The sequence below is a fragment of the Myotis myotis genome, unplaced genomic scaffold (assembly GCF_014108235.1).
Source record: "Myotis myotis isolate mMyoMyo1 unplaced genomic scaffold, mMyoMyo1.p scaffold_m19_p_3, whole genome shotgun sequence".
Taxonomy (NCBI): Eukaryota; Metazoa; Chordata; class Mammalia; order Chiroptera; family Vespertilionidae; genus Myotis; species Myotis myotis.
Window position 1 is genome coordinate 16,329,532 of NW_023416335.1, and position 22,808 is coordinate 16,352,339.

At 42.1% G+C, this 22,808-nt stretch overlaps 1 protein-coding gene across 1 annotated transcript in view; it reads left to right on the forward strand.

The window, feature by feature from the left end:
• The first annotated feature begins 534 nt into the window (after positions 1 to 534).
• The window catches only part of NRG1 (neuregulin 1), a 998,992-nt gene continuing 976,718 nt past the window's right edge, over positions 535 to 22,808 (forward strand). Inside the window, exon 1 of the mRNA XM_036302056.1 lies at positions 535 to 1,288. Within this exon, the coding sequence (XP_036157949.1) occupies positions 550 to 1,288 (739 nt within the window). The 5' untranslated portion in view covers positions 535 to 549. The remainder of the gene's footprint in view (positions 1,289 to 22,808) is intronic.

The window sequence follows — 22,808 nt, forward strand, 5'->3', positions numbered from 1 at the left end:
GCCGCGCAGGTACAGCGGCTGGCGGCTCCCCGGCACGCAACTCCGCCTCCCGGGCGCTCTCCCTCGCGCGCTCGCCCGGCCGCTCGCTCGCAGCCTCAGCCGCCGCCGCAGCATCACTTCACACAAAGGACTGGTGCCCGCCGAGCGGCGCCTCCACCTCCACGTCCTCCTCCTGTGACAGCAGCCCCGACAGCAGGGCTCGGGCGCGGCGGCGGCGGCGGCGCGGGGAGGACCTGTCACTCCCAGCAACCCAGGCGGTGGCAGCGGCTTTTTTTTTCTTTCTTTCTATTTTGCTTTATTTTTATTTATCTTTTTATTTTTTTTTGCCCTTCTTCCTCTTCGCCTTTCTGTGGTGCCACCCACCTCCTCCGCCTTCCCTCCTCCTCCTCCTCCTCCAGCTCCCATAAACAACTCTCCTGCACCCCCACCCCCCAATAAATAAATAAAAGGAGGAGGGTAAGGGCGGGAGGAGAGAGCAAAAGGGAGGCAGCGGGAGAGAGCCAGGCACCATCCGAACCGACAGCCCGGAGCCCGCACGCACCTCACACCATGAGATGGCGACGCGCCCCGCACCGCGCCGGGGGTGCTGGCCCTTGGGCCCCGCGCCCAGGCCCCGCCACCCGCTCGCCGCCGCCGCCGCTTCTGCTGCTGCTGCTGCTGCTGCTGCGGACCGCGGCCCTGGCGCCGGGGGCGGCCGCCGGCGACGAGGCGGCTCCCGCGGGGGCCTCGGGGTGCGACTGGTCCCCGCCCAGCGTGGGCTCGGTGCAGGAGCTGGCTCGGCGCGCCGCGGTGGTGATCGAGGGAAAGGTGCACTCGCCGCGGCGGCAGCAGGGGGCACTCGACAGGCAGGCGGCGGCGGGCGAGGCAGGGGCGTGGGGCGGCGAGCGTCCGCCGCCAGCCGCCGGCCGGGGAGCGCGGGGGCCGCCCGCCCAGGACGCGCGGACCACCGCCAACGGGACCGCGCCCGCCTGGCCCACCGCCCCGGCGCCCGGCGGCGGAGACCCGGGGGCCGAGGCGCCGTATCTGGTGAAGGTGCACCAGGTCTGGGCGGTGAAAGCCGGGGGCTTGAAGAAGGACTCGCTGCTCACCGTGCGCCTGGGCGCCTGGGGCCACCCCGCCTTCCCCGCCTGCGGGAGTCTCAAGGAGGACGGCAGGTACATCTTCTTCATGGAGCCCGACGCCAACAGCAGCAGCCGGCCGCCGGCCGCCTTCCGAGCATCGTTCCCCCCGCTGGAGACCGGCCGGAACCTCAAGAAGGAGGTCAGCAGGGTGCTGTGCAAGCGGTGCGGTAAGTCCTGCGCCCCCGGGGCGTGCTCCGGCCCGGCCTCGCGGGGAGGTTGGCAGCGGGGCGCGGCGGGCGCACTCCCGGGGTTCGACGGCTGCGAAGCAGAGGCGGTCTGGCAAGTTCAGTTTCGGGGCTGCAGACTTATCGAAGCGAACCTCAGGCAGCCCCTTCTCCGGTTTCCTGTTTTCTAGGTTTTGCCTTTGGGGGGAAGTCCCAAGTTTGGTCCTCGGTTGGGGCCACCTGAAACTTTTTAAGCCCTTGGTTTCCTTCGCCAAGCAGAATGGAAAGGACTCTGCTTTCTCCTGAGTGCAGTATTGAACTTGGCTTTGGTTAGGAACTGCTGCTCGTGGGCTGCCTTTGTGGTGCGTTTCCTTTGAGGGAGGAAGGGTGAGTCCAATAGATCTTAACACCTTGCCTTCCCTTGGAGTCCTGAGGGGCAGGCAGGGGCGTGTGTCTGCGGAGAGCCCCGCAAGGAAAGGACAGCGCCCTGAGATTCCTGTAGACGTGGCAGCTTGTGGTGAACGCAGTGTCCAACAGATAGTCTGTATCTTTTGAATGTGTGTAGGTGAGAAGTATAATAAAAGTTGGATTTTTTTTTTCCTGAAAGCATTTCAAGCATTTTTGTTTTCACAATATTTTGGTTTGGAGTATATTTTGGCACTTGAGTGAATCAGAACAGATGAATGTAATTATGGAGCTACACGTATAGGCCCTGAAGAATTTTGGAAGACAAGTTTCGCAGACTATGTCCCAGACCTTTTGAGGCCACCAGGAAGCGTTCTTTCCAGGGCTCCTTAATATGATCAGGTGTGAGAAATTAGCTGATAATGTAATTAGATTTCTGAGGTAGCATTGCATTTATAAAGTAATTTCTAGGTTCTATATATCTGTATGATTTCCCGATGATCACATCATTACTAAAACATAACAGGACTTCTTCTAAAAAATTTTACACGATTACACATCACACATTCTAATACGCATAATAGCTTTCTCCCGGGTCTTTCTGTGTCTGTCTAAGGGGTGGTTGGGTTCATTGACTTTTTACAAAACTCAGCATTAAGCCATGGTCAGTCTGCCTGCGAGATGCAAAGTGTGCCAGTTCCTTCACATTTTTGTACCTGGGATGGGCAAATATTTAAATTTCTGGTTGGCATTTGTGGTGCTTCTATCCTGCAGTTAATTAATGTCTAATGATTTGGTTTTAAAGATGGGAAAGGGTATTGCTCACCCACCGTTTCCTTACCTTAACAGCGCGTGTTGGGTGCCACAGACCTGTTAGGATTGCACCACTGTGTGGACAGAAGCTGTTCTCAGACGGTGGTGCTGAAGGAAGCTGAGTTTATGTTGGGATTCCCTGGGTCTGGCTGGTAGATGTCACTGTAAAACATGGGAAATGCTCTGCTGGAGTTTCTTATTAGGGAACACAAAAGCTCCACATCCTTGTACCGCAGCATATGTTATTCTGTTATGGAATCTGAAACAAACCTTTTTGAAGCCATGTCATTGTCCGATTTTGACGTTTTGTTGTATGTAGTACAGGAAGGATTTTGCCTTTACCCCAAGCCATATGAGCTGTGAATCATTTACTATTTGTGGTGGGACGTTAATGTGAAGGGGATTATAGTTGGTGATGATGCTGAGGGTTGAGGGTCTTACTAGGTTAGCAACAGTGTTGGTTTGTTTGCCTTTTTACTGGAAATACGTGTCAGGCTTCAGGGGTAAAGTTCTTTAAGTGTCTAGAGGATGTTTGGAAATGGAAAGATCATGTTGTCTGAAGAAATACTATCCTGTTTGTGTGCTTCTAAGGCGAAAAAGCATCACTGAAGGGAATTTTGCCCTTTTATCTGCCAGTCAAATGAAACACAGTTCTAAGTTGTGGCATGCTACGTAGCAGGTGTATGTGTGTGTGTGTGTGTGTGTGTACGTGTGTGCATGTATGTACGTGTGTGCGTGTGTGTGTGTTTAAATGAACTGGTAATTGAGTAGATTAGGAAATCATGAGGTCACTGCTCTAGGTTTGTGTAATTATTGTGTATGTTTGTTGATTTTAGCGTTATGTACTTTAAAGTAGGATATTGCTTGAAACATTAACTCATAGATATAGCTAAGGACTAACTGAAATCATGCTAAAAGTTTCTCTTGAATTTTTATGGCCATAGTAGTTATTGTAACATTATAAGATAAAAGTAAATAGTGTAAGCTATTGTATATCATGTAAACTCAGTAAATCCATACTCGAAATGTTGGGTTTAAAAGTGTGTGAAAACTTGTAAATTCATCCAGCTGTGTGGTCACAGTTAACAATGTCATTCAGAACCTAGCAGGCAAAGGAACACAAACAAGTGGTATGTGTGGGGGGCATATACAGAGAGAATAAGGGCTGATTTGTCCTGGCCCAGCTGCTCCCGTGTACACAGGATTTCAAGGACAGTGATGGGGCAGAGGGTTCTTATCTAACAACATGAGGCTGCCCTGGGGGCGTGATGGTTTTGTTCCTGCCTGAGCCACGATGTTGGGCAAAGTCATCCTGTGATCTCATGCCCAGGGGAACAGTTTCCAGCTCTTGTGCAGTCAGCTGCAGTGTTGTTCCCTACAAGTTGCTCACTAGTGTAGAAACCACACATGCAACAGATTAGCTTTAGCATTCAGTTCATAGAAATCTTCCCCGAGTTTTTTTTTTTTTCCACTTTCTAAGCTAAATAGTGTCTGTAAAAAAGAAGCTCTTCTCTGAATAAAAAAGGGGGGGGGGTGGATCTTTTGAAACAGAAACTGTTTAGTATATTTTAGAAGACAACACAGAATTGCATAGCTTGTTTGCTTTATAGTTGAAGTTTGTGTAAATAACATTTACTTTACAGTTATTTAAATTCCTGCCAGCCTTTGGTTTTTTATTTTTTTGCTATTCACTGAACAAGCTAAGAAATGTTTCTAGGTTTTATATGCATCATACTGCAAAATAACTTACTGTTCAATTAAATTTCTATTACTCAAATCATTGTTTGAAGTGCTGTGTTTTTAGTTTTCAAAGCATTGCTGTTATACTAGACAGAAGCTCATTTCCAAAAAGAAGTAAAAATACTAATGTTGAATAACATCTATAATTGGGCTATGCAAGATTTGTATATCAATTATGTTTTTATAAGGCAATCTAAATATTTGGTATATCTTATAATATTGAGTGTATTGATAATGTAAACATGTTTATCAAATATTTATGATACATAGCACTGCTTTTTCTAATATCCCCAAAAACTATTTAATCAAAAGTGCTGACCTGATGGTGTTATGAAAATGAGAAAAATGCTGTAGGGATTTCCCAGCCAGCATTAAAGAAAATTATTTTTAATAAAAGCGATGTTAAGGAAGAAGCAATAGGAACAGATGCAGCTTGACTGGTTATATTTCATAAATACACATGTAAATTTAATTTCCCAAGTGTTTGTGACTGCTCTCTTTAAACTGTATAAATATTACTTTAAAAAGCTTATACTATATTTAAAACACTTCTTTCTGTTGAGGAGAGGAACTGTATTTTTTTTAATACTTATGTTTAAAATATGAAACCCAGATCGATCATTTGGGGAAACAACCCCTTAAAATAAAAACATTTTAAAAGGAGAACGTAAGTATCTGAATTAGACTGTTTGACAAGCACCAGGGGATAGTTCTCATCCATTGTGGGAGATCTATAAATCCTATGAATCCAGGAGTGCTTTTCCATATGTCTTAATGTACTAGGTAAGACTGGGAAGCTTACACAGCATGGAGGGTCAAAACAATGAGCTGTGTTCCTGCTGGCCTGTGTATTTATAGCAAATGAGAGCAAAAGACGTGATTGGACGGGTTAATGCCCTTGTCAAATGTAATCTATTCATTGTCCAGGAAATCTTTTTCTTCAATGCCCCTTTTTTTTTCCCTGTTATTTTTTTCTCAATTATAAACGTTATATCTTTTAAAACCTAATTTTTAAAATTTTGGTGGCAATATATGAACTGGCTAGATGTCCAAAGATCCTCAAACTCTCATCTGCCCTTAGTACTTTGTAATACTTGGTGTTTTTGTTTGGTTGTTTTAGATATGCTCAAATGACACGAAAAAAATGATCTCTATAGATAGCTCTGATTGAGTGGGTATTTTGATTAGCCTTATAACAATAAGTGATAATGAAAACAAAAAGTATATAATGAGTAATAGTGGGAGGATTCATTGATTGCTATACTCAGTGGAAGTGTGTAATGGAAACAGAAGGTAAAAATTTAGGGATCTTACTGACTCATGCAATTTGTTAGCAATAATAATAGTGTGACATGCTCTACTCAAAATTTTCAAAAGAAAAGAAACTTTTAATGTTCTTATTTTTAAATAACAGAATGGCTGTGGTGGACAGTTTTCTATTTATATATGAATGCTCTAAATTTGTGCATGTACTTGTGGCGTTGTGCTCTTATGTTATCATAAAATAACTGAACAATAAAGTAACATTATGAATGACTTATGACCTAGCTACCTGCCCAAATATCGGTCACTTTATAATACTTGAACAACTGAGTAGTGATACGTATATCCTGTCATACTTTTAAATCTAAAGCTGTATTATTTGAGAATTTACAGACTACAGACATAAGTCTTACTGAGAGAGAGCTTGTGTTTTCATTTTGTTTAGTGCATGTGAGGCAGGCGTGTTTCTGCAGTTTGCCTCCTGGTTCTCCATCCCCAAATGGCCCATACAGATTGAAGTAGATAAAATAGAAGACATTTTGGTGAGGTTGGGCATAGATCCCATTGATACAAAACAATTTCCCCCAGTATAGACTGCCATCCAGGAATCCTTGAGATACATGTGTAAGTGGTAATTGATGTTATTACTATTATTATTATTTTTTTAAAAGAGAACCAGGATATGTTTTCTATGGCAAATAGTTTCCTTGGAAACTACGTCCTAACCTTGGTTCACCCCAGTAGGACCTAGTAACATTTGTGTCTTGTTTTTCATAATAACTAAAACAAAACAAAGAGATGAGATTTCATTTCACCACTTGGATGGTATATGGGAGGTAGTTCTTTCAGTTCCTAACTCAGGTGTTTGCCTTTCATATTTCCCTGTGAGAGGTTACATGAGTGGATCTTAGTTTGCGAGAGAGCAAAGTGTAGGATTGCCGTTCATCATCACACTAACTAGCCCTTCTCTTGACCCCTTGGGATTCAGCTGTCTGTCTAAATATGTCAGAACATGGTCCTAACCGGTTTGGCTGAGTGGATAGAGCATCAGCTTGTGGACTCAAGGGTCCCAGGGCATGTACCCTTGAGTCCACAGGGCATGTACCTTGGTTGCAAGCACATACCCAGTAGGGAGTGTGCAGGAGGCAGCTGATTGATGTTTCTCTTTCATCGATGTTTCTAACTCTCTATCCCTCTCTCTTCCTCTCTGTAAAAAATAAATAAAATATATTTAAAAAAATATGTCAGAAAATGGAGGTCTTAGATCCACAGACAGTGAATGTGGATGATCTCTCTATTCCTGATAGAATCTTTGCCTGATCCATAAGGACAGCGATGGTAACCTGCTCTTCATCTCCACTTCAGGTTTCCCCTCTAAAGCCCAAGACCCTGGCCTTGATATCTGCCCCAGTGTGCTGGGACCTGTAAGAAAACAGCTCTGAGTGGCACATGATTCCAGAGCTGGTAGTCAGATTTCGGAGGAAATGCCGGGCCCAGAGAATCTAGAGCAGTGGTTCTCAACCTTCTGGCCCTTTAAATACAGTTCCTCATGTTGTGACCCAACCATAAAATTATTTCCGTTGCTACTTCAGAACTGTAATGTTGCTACTGTTATAAATCGTAATGTAAATATCTGATATGCACAATGGTCTTAGGTGACCCCTGTGAAAGGGTCGTTCGACCGCCAAAGGGGTCGCGACCCACAGGTTGAGAACCGCTAATCTAGAGGATGGACTTGATTTCTTTCTTTTTGCTCTGCTTTGCCAGAATATATGAGCTGAACTGAGCCCAGCACCAGGAACCATGCCTGGTGAGGGCACTAGAGTCTAGGTCAGTGATGGCGAACCTTTTGAGCTCGGCGTGTCAGCATTTTGAAAAACCCTAACTTAACTCTGGTGCCGTGTCACATATAGAAATTTTCTGATATTTGCAACCATAGTAAAACAAAGACTTATATTTTTGATATTTATTTTATATATTTAAATGCCATTTAACAAAGAAAAATCAACCAACAAAACGAGTTCGCGTGTCACCTCTGACATGTGTGTCATAGGTTCACCATCACTGGTCTAGGTAGTGGGGACCAGACCTGAGAGAGGTGCACCATCGTCTGCTTTGCTAAATGTGGAAAGCCCATGGCAGTAATGCTGTCATTCCATATGTTGTCTCTAACTTGGGAATTCCTAGTAACGTAAATGAAACTAAAACATAGAGGGGCTAACTAAAACCACGTGGTTATAACTACGCGACCCACAGGTTGAGAACCGGTGTTTTAAATGCATATAGAAAAGTACTTATCCCTAAAAAAGTAATAAAACAGGATTTTGGATGAGTTACTTTTGCCTTTTTTCTCCTTTGTTTTTAACATCTTGTCAGCTCTTGGTTAAACTGCAGGTGGGATGGCACACGCCCATTCGGGCTTGGATGAGTAATGAGATCCTCTCCTTCACTTTCCAATGGCCCTGGAGACACCACAGGCAAAGATGTGTTATCGGTGGCAGCACTTTATCTTCCTGTGGGGAGTGTCCTGGCTGCACCTCTGTAGAGAACCTGGCAGTTTTCTACTGAGGGGGAGAAGGATGGCTGTGTTTGCTTCAAACAGAATTTGTCTCTAGATTTCGCCCTTTGGAGGTGACTCTGGTGAAGCGGGCTCGTTGGTGACTGCCAGGGAGAGTGTGTGCATCATTGTCTGTCATCAGCACCAAAAGGTCACCGCTTTGAAATTGCCCAGGCTCTCTACTTCTTTGCCAGCCAGGGCACTGCTGAGATGCTCTTCCTTCATTGTCTTCTCTCCCATCCACCGAGATTGCGCACATCTGGTCCTCAGAAGCACTAGGAACTTTTCTTTCATAGGATTGAAGATTTTAATAAAAACGAGAGCATTTTGGAAGGTAGTCTTATTCTGGTGAGCAGATTTCCCCCCAAATTGTGGTAACGTAACATTGACCAATTTAACCATTTTTAAGTATGCAGTTCAATGCCATTAAATATTCACATTGTTGGGCAGCCATCATCATCATTCCTTTCCAGAACGTTTTTATCTTTAAAGTGAAACTCTATACCCACCAAAGAAGTCCTCATTCTCTCCTTCTCCCAGCCCCTGGCAACTACCATTCTACTTTTGTCTCCATGAATTTGACTACTCTAAGGACTTCACATAAGTGGCAAAATGCAGTAGTTGCCTTTTTGTGACTGGCTTATTTCATTTTGCATAATGTCCAAGATTCATCCATGTTTTCGCATGCGTCAGAGTTTCCTTTTCAAGACTGATCAATATTCCGTTGTATGTACAAGCCACATTCTATTTATCCATTCATCTGTCAATGGACATTCGGGTTGCTTTCACCTTTTGGCTAGTGTGAATAATACTGCTATGGAGATGGGTATCCAAATATCTATTCAAGAGACTGCTTTCCTACTGGCCCATATTGCTGCATGGTTAGAACATAGGCCAGCCTGTGCACTGAAAGCTCTTGGATTTGATTCCCAGTCAAGGGCACATACCTGGGTTGCAGGTTCAATCCCTGGCCCAGATCAGGGTACGTGCAGGAGGCAACCAATTGATGTGTCTTTCTCACATTGATGTCTCTCTCTCATTCTCTCTCTTCCTCTCTCTCTGCCTCCCCCCTTCCACTCTCTCTAAAAAGTCAATGGAAAGCCCTGACCGGTTTGGCTCATTGGATAGAGCGTTGGCCTGTGTACTCAAGGGTCCTGGGTTCAATTCCGGTCAGGGGCATGTATGTTGGTTGCGGACACATCCCCAATGGGGGGTGTGCAGGAGGCAGCTGATTGATGTTTCCCTCTCATCTGTGTTTCTTTTCTTTCTTTTTTTTTTTTTTTAATATATTTTATTGATTTTTTACAGAGAGGAAGGGAGAGAGATAGAGAGTTAGAAACATCGATGAGAGAGAAACATCGATCAGCTGCCTCCTGCACATCTCCTACTGGGGATGTGCCCACAACCAAGGTACATGCCCTTGACCGGAATCGAACCTGGGACCTTTCAGTCCGCAGGCCAACGCTCTATCCACGGAGCCAAACCAGTTTCGGCTCTCATCTGTGTTTCTAACTCTCTCTTCCTCTCTGTAGAAAATCAATAAAATATATTTTAAAAAAAAGTTAATGGAAAAAATATCCTTGGGTGAGGATTAACAACAACAACAACAACAACAACAACAACAACAAATCCTGCTTTCAGTTATTTTGTATATAAACCCAGAAGTGGAATTGCTGGACCAGATTGTAATTCTATGTTTACTCTTTTGAGGGACCACCATACTGTTTTTCACAGCAACTGAACCATTTTACATTCCCACCAGCAAATCATAAAGGTTCCAATTCCTCCACATCCTCACCAATGTGTTTTATTTTCTATTGTTTTGAGAATAGCCATCCTAATGGGTATGAAGTGGTGGTGAGCAGTTTCATGTTGTTGTTTTCTATTCAAATTTAGTGCCTCTAATTACACAGTCATTAATAAGAGACCAAAGTTCTTGGAATAATACAGAGGTGTTTATCTATTCAGCATTTAGGCTCCTGAATCTGAATTCACCAAGTGACAAAATTACAACAAATAATAGCATAGTAAAACCAGTAAAAGGTTTAAAGAGTAAACTTGCATATACATAAGAATATGTTTCTACTCATATTGCTGTCGATGTGTTCCAGAAAGGCACCTTATCACACTTGTATTAGTATCTGAATCTTTTAATTGATTTTACTTATTCATTAATGTTTCATTTTTGAAAAACAAAAACAAAAACATTTCCCTGTCTCTATTCTGTCCACTGCTCCAAATCACCTTCCTTTAAACACTGCACTGGGGTATGAGTCATTCTAAAATACTAAATTTCATTAGATTTCTTTCCTGGCTTAGAAACTTTCAATGGATATGTCACAGTTAACTCTAGATCCTGACATTCAATGTCCTTCTGAGTATAAATTAAATCTTTCTCATTTTTACTATAAGAATGGTTTCATCCAGTCCATCTCAGTTGCTCCATGAATGGCCAGGCTTCATGTTTGTACCTATGCCATTGCCTCTGCCTGGATCTCTTTCCTCCTTATTTCTGTCCCTGGAAATTCCAATCTTCTTCAGGGTCAGCTCAAATCCCATTGCTTCCATGGCAGACCTGGTAATGACCCTGCCGGAAATACTCACACTAGCCCTTGAACACAGAGTGAAGCATCCATTGGCTACCTCCTCATGCCACCTACTAGGGATTGAGCCTGCAACCCGGGCATGTGCTCTGACCTGGAATCAAACAGGCGACCTCTCCATGCTTGGTGCGATGCTTTTCTCTCTGCCTCTCCCATTCTCTCTCTCTAAAATCAATAAAAATATTTTAAAAAACCACACAAGATAACATAGGGAAAATTTGTAATAGCACCAACTGAGTCACACTGGCCAGGGCTTGTTCTTTTGTGTTGTTTTTTTTTTTAATTGAAGTATTTTTAAATTTTCTGAATGTGAATGTATCTTGCCTCACCCAGAAGGCCACAGAAGGCCACAGTATCTTTGTGGGCAGACACTTGGAGTTCCTCAGCTTACGCACAAATGAAAAATGCCCCATCTTCAGAGTCAGAACTCCTTTCCACTCCCAGGATTGTAGTTTAGTACCTGTGTGGTTTGGGGTACATAACCTCACTTCTTTAGGTCTCAGTTCCCTAATAAGCAAACTGAGAAGGTAGAACTAAAATGCTTTTCATGGCCCCTTCAAAAGCATTTGGTCCTCATCTCAGAAATGACCCGAGTTACAAACCGCTTCTGCTCCTGCTCCTGCTCCTGGAGCTTGTCTTTTCTTTCCTCTCATTTTATTTAGTGTTGTTCTAAGGAGAATAATCCTGGAAAGTCAATTGTGAAATGTTCAGACAATCTGAAAGAGGAGTAAGAAAGCTTAATGAGAGGGAGGAGAGAGTTTCTCTCCCTCAAATCTTTTTACTTCCATTGCCTTTTTGGGTCGTTTCATTCTACTGTCTAAATACTAATTTATTTGTATTCATGGGCATCATCAAGAAGCAAATACCTTTGTTTCTGCAGGCCTGTCTTTGAAATTATAAAGTATGAGTAATCGATTAATCACCGACTGAAAATTTATAAAGCAAGAAAAGTTTAGTCATTTGTTTGAATAAAATGATAAAGAAGATTTTTACTGTGAATTTTTATTAATTTAAAAAATGTAAATCTGGGCCTGGTTTGGTTCTAATAATCTCACTGTTGTGGAAAGAGATGAGGCCAGCACAGAGAGCAGAGCATGGCTTCCAGCTGGATGGCACTAGTCCTGCTGGGGGCAGGGGGAGGGCTCTAGCGTTGGTGCCGGATTGGGACACCACACCTTCTTTTCCAGCTCATGATTCTCGTGGTTTGGGCAAGAAGATGATATATTTTTGTCCTTTCATTAGTAGAATGAGCAATGCAGAAACAAGTTCTCAAATGAAGAATACTTTGATCTGACTTTGTAAATTACTGTATGAAGAGGCCCAGACCAAGTTAGTCTCATCCAGGAGATTCAGTGCTGCTTATAAATTGTGGTTCTTACTAGTAAACCCATACCTAGCCCAACCCAATATTTTGGCTACAGATTCATATATCCAACTACTTATCAGATAATCCATCTAAGTGTATAACAAACATTTCCTCTCTTTTAAAAAAATATTTTAATTGATTTCAGAGAGGAAGGGAGAGGAAGAGAGAAATAGAAACATCAGTGATGAGAGAGAATCATTGATCTGCTGTCTCCTGCACGCCCCTACCGGGGATTGAGCCCTTAATCTGGTCATGTGCCCTGACTGGAAATTGAACCTTGACCTCCTGGTTCATGGGTCAATACTCAACCACTGAGTCACACCAGCGGGGCCAAACACTTTCTAGTAAACATTTTAAAAAGTGTCTCATCGTCTCCCCTGTCACTTTATCTGTAAATAATGAAATTACTACCTCTATTGCTATTATGGTCACTACTATTATTACTAGTTGTTTTCTTGATTGGCAGCTTATTGTGTTCCAGACAGAGTGATAGGTGCTGATATGTATTCAGTTATTCCCTCATCATATAATAACATCAATGTCTTCTCAGTCACTTCAAACCAGAAACTTCTCTTTTGCCCCAGATCAGTTTGGTGACCAAATCCCGTTGATTCTACTTCCTTTACATGTCTCAAATTCCTCCTTTCTGCCCCAATTCCATTGTTTCTGTAGTACATCTTCTTACTGTAATTGTCTTTACACGGGTATTCTCCTTTTCTTTTTTAATTTCATTCTCTATTCTGTTTCTCACGTGATCTTTCTGAAACAGTAAAGATCATACTATGCCCTGTGTAAAGCTCTTCAGTTGCCATCAGGATAAAATCCAGACTCCTTACAATGGCATATAAGGTCTTTCAACTTTTGTCCAAGTGCTCTGATACAGTTCTTTTTTTTTTTTTTTTAAATATATTTTATTGATTTTTTACAGAGAGGAAGGGAGAGAGAGAGAGAGTTAGAAACATCGATGCGAGAGAAACATCGATCAGCTGCCTCCTGCACATCTCCTACTGGGGATTGCCCACAACCCAGGTACATGCCCTTGACCGGAATCGAACCTGGGACCTTTCAGTCCGCAGGCCGACGCTCTATCCACTGAGCCAAACCGGTTTCGGCAACTGATACAGTTCTTTCTCTAACTTGGAACCCTGTGCCACACTGATGCCATTGATCCACATGTACTAAGTGGCTTTAGGGTTCTATGCACTTGTACATATTGTTCCCTTTTCTCAGAAGAATGGTTAAATACGGCTGTATAGATAGATAACAGATTATTCTACAATCTTAAAAAATCTTGAGGTAGAGGAAGTATAAAGACTTAGGGATATATACATAGTATGTTGTCAACTGAAAAAGAGGATTTATACAATATGTGTATGATTACTGTTATCTACATGTCAATCATTTACTTCCCACATCTATGTATCTGTCAATCTAAAGAGAAATAAAAGGCGGGAAAGCTACATAACAATGTTAACAGTAGGCCATTAGAATTATTAATGCTTAGAATTTTCTTCATTTTGTTTGTTTTTCTAATGAATGTGTAATATATTTTTAGCAAGGAAAAGCAAAAATGCTATTTTTTATAAAAACAGTGATTTTTAACAAGCACTGAGTCTTGCTTAAGTGACTTTGCCCACTTGGAATGCTGCCTTCCTAATAGTAGATGTGTTAGGGTAGACTAACGGCCATAACAAGTGGTACCCCAAATACATAACAGCTCAACTGCAATGGTTTATTTCTGCCCAGTGAATGGAGAGAGCAGGAGATGTTCTAGTCTTTACTTTTCTCTGAAAGAGACTTGTGCTAACACCTGAGACACAGCTGAATCTTACTTCGAACCAGATTGGTTAAAACATGCAGGGTTCCTTTTTGAGGTAGTCATTTTATTTTTAATGGCAGAGCTATCCTCTGGAAAGTGGACAGATTTTCCTTCTGCTGCCTCACAGCAGTGGGAGAGCCCAACAGCTATGTGCAGAGCAGATAGCAACAGCCATCTATGTTTACTGTAGATAAATAGCACATTAACAACATGCTCACTCTTGTGCTCAAATGAGCATTTTATGGATTAACTTTGCAGTAAGTATTTAAAGTTTAATGCTTACTGTATCTGGTTTCGTTTGATATCATTGAAAATGTAGAGGGTCAGACCACATTCATGTTGTCTTTTTGAGCTCCCTGTTGAGCAAATCATTTTGATGTGGGGACTGTGGGGACTGTGGAGAAATACTCTCAGGTTTCATCACTGCTGACTTAATTGGGTTTCATGATGTACATTTCTTCTTAGTAGGATCAATTAAACTGGCTGATAAAGCTGCCTGTAAAAGCCAAATTGTTAGGTTAAACCTGCCTGGTATATTAAATATATTGATGAGTAATCTTTCCACTGTTTTTTTAAATCATCTTTATTTACTTTCCAGTAGTTTTATTTCTAGTTACTTGCTAAATAATGGTCAATATATACTTAGTAAAATATTTCTCTTTAAAATGCTATTGAAAAGTCCATGAAAATGATTAAGGTGCCATATCATCCACCTACTTCCTGTTGGTAAGAATTGCTGGTGATTTTATGATTAGCTAGGTATATGTTGGGCTTCCTTATGCAATCCAACGGAAAGGGAACCAATTTATAATAGGTGAATAGAGACAATGAATGAATGGTTTTGAAACTGTGTAAAACAGTCCTTTGTGCACCCACATTATGCATGTTATTGTAGTATTTTGTTAAGTATTGATAAGATAAAGAGGACACTTTAGAATTGTGTGTACATTATAAAGAATGATACATTTGCTGTGCTCTTCTTGAGTCTCCTCTTTGTCATGGGTCATTTGCTTTGTAAGGTCTTGAGTTCCAGGTGGTTAAGGAATAGCTTAAGGCATTGTCTTACCTGCAGGTCATTTGGAGACATATCTATTAATTAATTAAAATGGATTAGAAATTCATCATTAATTTGCCTCTTATTTTTAAAATTAATTGGTGTAGCTCCCCAAATCCCATTTCTTTCCTTTTAAATGTAGGCATTCCTGACATGTGAGAGAAATTATAGGGGCCATTCTGAAGCTGTGGCTTAAAAAATTATGAGAATCATAGAATGCTAAACAAATGTAGGTAACCAACAGAAAAAGAGCAGTGAGCGCCCTTTGTCAATTTCTTTATTCAATAAATATTTATTAGGCATCTATTATTTGCTAGTCTTTGTACTGGTTCCTGGGATCATAGTGATGAAGAAATTAGACATGGTTCTTTCTGAGCTAATAGTGTAGAAAGGCAGGACAGTTACACAAAGCAATGTATGATATATGCATATTTACGAATGTGCTCAACTTTATAAGGGACTAGTACAAGGTATACTATGAGAACATGTGCAGAAGAATCTAAGTTTGAATGGTATAGGAAGTTCTCATTGAGAAGGAGACATTTCTGATGGGGTGGAGTGGGAGAGAGGAGGAGGGAAGGACATTTCCAGCCCTGAGGCAGGGATGAGGCACAGCAGAGAGGAGAGTCAGTGTGGAGGCAAGAATGAGATCTGAGAGGTAAGGAAAAAAAATCAGACCACTCTGGAATTTTTAGGACGCTGCTCTTTGTGTCCTAAAAGCACGGAAACACTGCAGGGTTCTAAGTGTGGGAGTTACAAGATTTCCATTTTAGAAACATCACAACTTGCTGCTGTGCAGAGAATGGACTGAAAGGGGCCTAGCGAGCATGCAGGGGGGTGCTCCAGGTGAGATGGGATGTGGGCTTGCACTACAGGGGAGCAGGAGGGATGAAAAAGCATAAGGATGTGAGGTTATTTTGGAGGCATCTTTCAGTCTTGGTTATGAAGGGAGAATGCTTGTGTGTGTGTGTGTGTGTGTGGGGGGGGGGGGGGATGGCTCCTGGGTCTGGCCTGAGCAATTGTATGACTGGTAGGGAATGAGCTGGAGGGTACTGCAGGAGAAGAAGGGTTAAGTTCAGTGTGTTTTTGATCTGTCCTAATAGAAATGCCAAGTAAGTACTTGAATGGATGGAGCTCAGAAGAGAAGTCTGGGTTGGGTTTATGAATGTGGGAGTTTTAGACAAGCACATGCTATTTCTTTCTCTATGGAGTAGTTGCAGTTGCTTAGGAAAAGTGGGGGGAGGGGGAGGAAAAGTGAGTAGAGAATGAAGTGTGAGGAACTGCAGTCTTAAAGATGAGGCAGAGCAGGAGCCAGAGGTGACGGGAAGGAGCAGGGAGAGAAGTAAGAGGGAAACCTAAAAAGGATTCAGGATCGTAGAAGTGGTCAGCTGTGTCTGAATCCCCAGAGAATCCTTCTGGAAGATGGGGAAGGGAAAGCCCAAAGCAGCATTGCCCACTACTACTGCCAAACACTTTGCATTTAAAAGTACTCGTCGTTGGCAGCAACAGGGAGGCCTCATGAAGCAGTTCTGGACTAGCGCGCTGCAGGGGGAGGCCAGAGAGGGTGGGTTGAAGTACTAAGAAGGCTAATGTGTGGATTATTAACAGTGGATTTAGTAATATTTAGATTTATTAAATATAAGTAGCAGGAAGCTGTTTTAAGAATTTTGAACCTTTTTTGGGACATGGAGTTGGGAAGAATGACTCTACTTGAGGGATCTAATGGGTAGTTTGTATAAAAACATTGTTATCAGGGGGTGTGGGGTATTCCTTTCCCCACTGAGTGCTGGGGATCGGGTCCTTGTGATATCTCAAGAAAAAGAATTTTCTGAGACTTGTACAGGAGGATGAGTGATTTTTTATTTGCATGGAATTGCATCCTTGGGGTTTTAAAGTCCCATTCCCTTCATCCAGGCCTAGAAGAAGTGCAGCTGGGAATTCAGTAGAGCTAGAAGCAGAGCCGGTGCCCAGAGCTTCCGTGCCATGGTGGAGTTGGGTCTGGTGCAGCATCAGGCTAGTTGCAGTCCATAATCCATTGTGTGCGGGGTCCACATGGCTGTGGGCCATGTGAGCGAATGCAGGGAGCCAAGAGAGCAAGAGAGTGGACTTTTTTTTATTTAGGGAATTAAATATTCTAAATCTTCCCACACTTGCAGTGGCCATGCCTCCCCTGGCCAATGACCTATTCCCAGGTGTATGACTGACAAGCAAGTACCTTCCCTATGACACCCAGACTTTACTGGGCATGTGTCTACTCTCCCCCTGTCCAGGCCCTCCCCCCAGCAGTCTGTGGGGAATAGACTGGTGGCTTCCTGGGGAGTGTTGAACTGCAGCTTCCTGGCAAAGCTGCACAAATAACTATAATATTTGGCCTTCCCCTTGCTTCTTTCCTGTTATTTATAACTAGTTAAATTACAATGGCACCAATAGGATTTTTTTAAAAAAAATCATTAACTTGATTAAGTTATAGATAGTCTTACTAAATGTTGCCGAAGGTCACTCTTTTATTAGTGTTTTTCCCCTTGGCTAAAAATTCTTTCCTATGTACCATGCAAGCCACTTTAGTGACAAATTATTGTTCAAATTTTTCTTGACACACCAACTTGAGAACTAACTACTCTCTCTATAGTTGGTACCCAGGCCCTAAGGGAATTTTATGGGTCACATCAATACTTGTGAAGTGACATCTATCAATCTAATGTAGACAAATGTTTGAGTCAAAAGGTCCTTGGACTGTGTATTTGGTTGACACAGAGCTGCCTTTATTTGAAACGATGACTGAGCATTTTAACGCGCACCAGTCAAGAAATGCAGTTATTATTCTGACAGTAACTGAATGCATTTTCCTGCTGCCTATATAAAGTCTTTTTATTGTCTAGTAAGCTGCTGAATTGATGCATTCATTGTTAGTATTTGCATAAGGAGTTTGAACCACCATGGGAAGAATGGTTTTGAATTTCCTGTTTTCATTTGTTTACTTTCTGTGTAATAATAGTTTTTGTGTAAGGATTTTTTTTAATCCTGGGTTTTCCTAATTTTAATACAGTGTAAATAAACTAGGAGTCATATTTATGAAAATTGCACCTTATAAATCAAAGGAAATGGGGAAAGGGATGAAAAGAAAATCTTTAAAACTTAGTCCTCCAGCTTCAGCAGCGGGCGCCTCAGCCAATTCACCTTGGAGAACCACGGTTGGGTTTTTGGACCTGATGTTTTCTGATCTGGGACAGACCAGTGGTTTGCAAAAATGGTTTGCAGAGTAGAATATGAAGATCCCTGGCCTAGACTCCTGGGGAGGATAATTGTTTGGGTTCAGGGTACTTCCCGAGAATCTGCATTTTTAGAAACCTCTCCAGGTGATTTTGGTGTGCTCTTAGGTTTGGGAGCCCTTGGACTCTGTGGCCACTAAGGTTTTCTCAACTAGTCAGAAGATGGATAAGAAAAGAGAGAATTAGAATTTACTGAGTTTCTATTACATGCCGAATATTACATACTTTGCCTCCTTTATTCCTTCACACCATCTTTCGAGTTGTATCATTTTCTTCCAATTTTAACCCAAGATTCAAAAAGGTTTACAGAACTCTAAAGGTCACACAGCTGCTGAGAAGAGGAACCTTTATTTGCATTCAGGTCATTTGATTTGCTCTGTTAGAATCATGACGAGGTTTGGAACAGAGCAGCCTGATAGGATTCTAGTTGCTCCATCCTGAGTGAAGGGTCCTGTGCTCTGTCGTAGTGGATACTCATTGGGAATGGTACACCTTCCTATTTATCATCAAAGAAGGTGCATGCGGGTGATTGCATATGGGGGACTGGATGTGTTTTGAGAATACTGAAGTCAGATCCACATGGACAAAACTATGTCTTCAACAGTGCAATGAATAAGTCAGGTTACTGTGTCCAGAGATGACATTGATTCTCTAAAAGGTCTGTGCTAACAAGTTTGTTGTCTGAATGAATAAACACCACACATCAACATTAATATTTTTCCAGGAAGGTAATGAGACATGGTGGGGTCCAGTAGAGGAAGACCTGGAGGCTGGAGTGGACTTAGCACATGGCTTAAGGGTTAGGCCTTGGCTCCTAGACCTACCTGTGTCACTTGTGACCTTGGAAATGTTGCTTGATGTTTCTAAACTTGCTGCAAAATGAGAATAATGTGTCTCTCTGAGTGAGGAGTGAGTGTGGGCTGAGATAAGGATAATGTATGTTAGCACCTAGGTTAAAGTAAGTGCCCTGTTCATGCTAATTGGAGGGCTTAAGAGTTGTCTCCATGGAGCCCACTAGAGGCAGGGAGGCTGCAGTGGAGCTGGGAACATGGAAGGGAGTAGCACTGGAGGCAGAAATAAAGATGAGTATCACCTGCTTGAGCTCGGTGCTCTCCAGTCCCTGTGAATGCATACTCTCTGAATCTGTGGTTCAAAGGTCCTTGAACAGAAAGATTAATACAAACAAGTAAGACAATTATTTTCCTACCTGTTTATTCTAGGGCCAGGTCACAGATGGTGGGTAGCCCACGCCTGTTCCTACAGCTCAGGGTGTAAGACAGGACCTACTGCTAGACAGGATGCCCTTCCATCATAGGTGCACTCACACACGTGTGCACACTCACTTGGCGGGGACAGTGTAGGCACCTCGCTTCACCCAATGCACACAGCTTTGGGGTGTGGGAGGAAACTGGAGTCCCCAGAGAAAACCCACGCAGACGTGGGGAGAGCAGCTCAACTCCACACACACAGTGGTCCTGGCTGGGAATCAGTTACTTTTCCTCATCAACGTTATCATGACACAATGTTATTGGAGGACCCAATTAGGATTGCAGATCCCTGAGTCCTCTCCAGACCCATTGCTCTCCAGGGCTTCCTGATGCTCTGTGAGGTGTGAGCAGCACTGCTTCAGCAGGCAGCGCCTGAGGGCGTGGTAATGCTGTCTGGGGAGGGTGTTTGGTAGAGAGGAGCATCTGTCCAGGTTCAGCCTGAGCTGGCTCTGCAGTGACAGTTCTTTTTTTTTTTTTTTAATCTCCTTTTTATTTATTTATTTATTTTATTTTTATTTTATTGCTTAAAGTATTACAAAGGGTATTACATATGTGTCTGCAGTGACAGTTCTTTCTGTAGAACTCTGTATGTGGTGATGGGCAGAAGCAGGTGAGCGAGAGCGAGAGTGAGCGAGCAAGAGAGAAAGAGACTTTTCTAGAAAAAGTTAAGTGATAAATGATGTTAATGTAAAAAGAAAAAAAACCCCACATTAAAACTTGTAAAGAATTTTTGTGAGTTTATTTGAGCCATACTGTTGCCGGGAAGCAGAATCTCAATGTATTAAGATAGTGCTCTGGAGAATGGCAGTGTTTTTACCTTGTTTTATACGTTACACTCAAAGGAGGAGACATAAGTGGGTTACTTGAAATCCATTGGTGATAGATTAGGGAGGCAGGAGAAAGCAAAGGGGGCGGGGAACCTCTGGGATTGTATAAAAAGTAAAATGATTGATACATACTTTTACTTAGGTTGGCACAGAATAGTTAACAATGAACAATTAACATGATACCAGTAACAATGAGGAAACTTGTGGTCTCCTTCCTGGCACATAGGAGCATCTGGTTACGATGAGGTCCAGAAAAAGGGAAGTTACAAGTTCCCCTGACATTCCACATGTGTGTTATCTTAGATGCAAAAAGACAAATAGGTTCAGTAAAGATCAAAGTTGATCTTTGTCGGAGAAAATACTGGCTTAGGACATGACTACCCACTTAAAAACCGCTTTTTAATTAAAGATTTTAATGGCAGACCATCCTTTGTGGTTACTTTAGGTCTCTTGAGTTTGCAAGGCTGTCACGCAGGCCTTTCCTGAGTTAGTCAGGTTAGCATGTGGCCTCTTCTTGTCCACAATGATAACACGTCCTTTCTGGGCTCCAGGACATAGCACCAAGAATGAGCAGCAGTGAAACACTAAGTAAGGATACTCCCTTTCTGATCCTCACACTGAAGCAGTAACAGATTGGAGTAGCTGCCCCCGGGGAGGGGAATTGAAATGATCTCATTCCCAGAATTTCTGAGGGAACCTTGCAGCACAATATAGCTAAAAATGAAAATCTGCCAGACTCCATTTGCCTCACTGGAGTGCAGAGTGGTCCTCAAATGTTTTGAGCTCAGGGCTTTGGGAAGATTTCTCACTGTGCCGTGTGGTCTGTGGAAGCAGCCTGAGAGCAGAGTTTTTACACTAAGAGTATCTTCTGGGAATTGAGTGAGACGAAAACCAATGTTTTGTAGCTACAAAAAATGGACGTATGCCACTATCTTCTCCCTACCAATGATTTGAGCTTATTCTGTGTACTGCTCTGTGCTAAGCCCTTCCCATTTGTTATCTCACTAAATCCTGATACTAACCCAGAGGTTAACATCATTATACCCATTTTATAGATGAAACTACCTCAAAGCAGGTATGGTATAAATGAATGGAGAAACCAGGATTCAGAACTAAGACAGGCTTTTTAGAAAGTTTCCTTATATACTAAATGCGGGCTTTCTCTACCTGGCTTTTAGGAAAAAAAAAATCAAAGGCAACATAGGTGACAACCATGATAATGGAAATAGTAAAAGCCATAGTATTTACTTCTTTCACTCCCTAACTCAACAAGTACTTATTTATCACTTACTACTCCTGATAGGCTACAATTACTGTTCTAGAGATATGGAGAAGTTTGAGGAATTTATAACCCAGTCGTGGAAAAAGGATATATGCATGCTTAGCCAGAGTAGCGACATCATGTCACAGTGTTTAGACATGTGAACTGCTGTGAAGGAGAGGGCACCTCTGCTAGGTATAAAAAAAAAATCATGTCTAGGGAGGATATTGATTTAACATGGCACTTTTTGGCTAAATTGGGTTGCGTTTCATATTATATTTGCTGAGGGTGTTGGGAAACATTTGCAGAAGCATGTCGCAGTGTTTGTCGCGAGTTGGAAAATTTAGAATAGGGAGAGTCTTATCCATACTAGAAATTTGCCCCTTTTTGGATAACTTCTGTATTAACAAACACAGGCCCACGTGCCACTGTAGATAATAAAATTCTCACAAAAGAATATTGCCAAATGGGACAAATATTTGGATGTAAAAATATATCTTAACTCCTTTCCTTGGAAGAAATGTAATTTCTGTTGTAGTAGGAGAAACTAGATTAACACCCTGGGTTAAATTTTGTTATCAGAAAACATACCTTTGTTTTTATTTTGAGGTAAGGTTTTTTTCATATATGGTTGGGTGTCTGTAGTAATATAACCATTTTATATGATATTGTTTGGCCCTCATTCATTCTTTTCAGTTCATGTCTCTTGTCTCATTTATAATTGTTTCTACATTTTTTATTGCTAGCATTTAATAGCGACCACCCATTAAAATGATTGCAGTACCTGAGTATATTATAAATTTATCTGACATGTTATTACTTCTGGATTATAAGCTGGAAAATAATTACAGTTCTTGTTGTAATGCTGTTATTATGATGATTTAATACTTCCCCAGTTTATGCAATTTGGTTCTTTTCTTCATTTGTATGTTTCTTTATTTGCTGAACAGGATATTTTCATAGTTATATTTAAAAGGAGTAAACTCTAGAAGCTGTTTATTTGAGAAATCCTTTTACAATGCTATATTAATTCAGCTCTCAGACGTTTCTTAGCAAATCAAAGGAAATTCCTGGCCACTCCAGTGGACTGATTGGACTTTTATCTGTCATAATGAAGGTAAATTAGGTTCCTCAGCTTATCAGGGTCTGGTCTGGCCCTAACTGGATTAGTCCCCACCAGAATCTTGGAAGAGGAGTATAGGTAGTGCATTGATTTCTATATTTTTAACCTTATATTTCCGTAGGTCCAGGCGAAGGTAGTTCCTGCAGCGTGAGGGC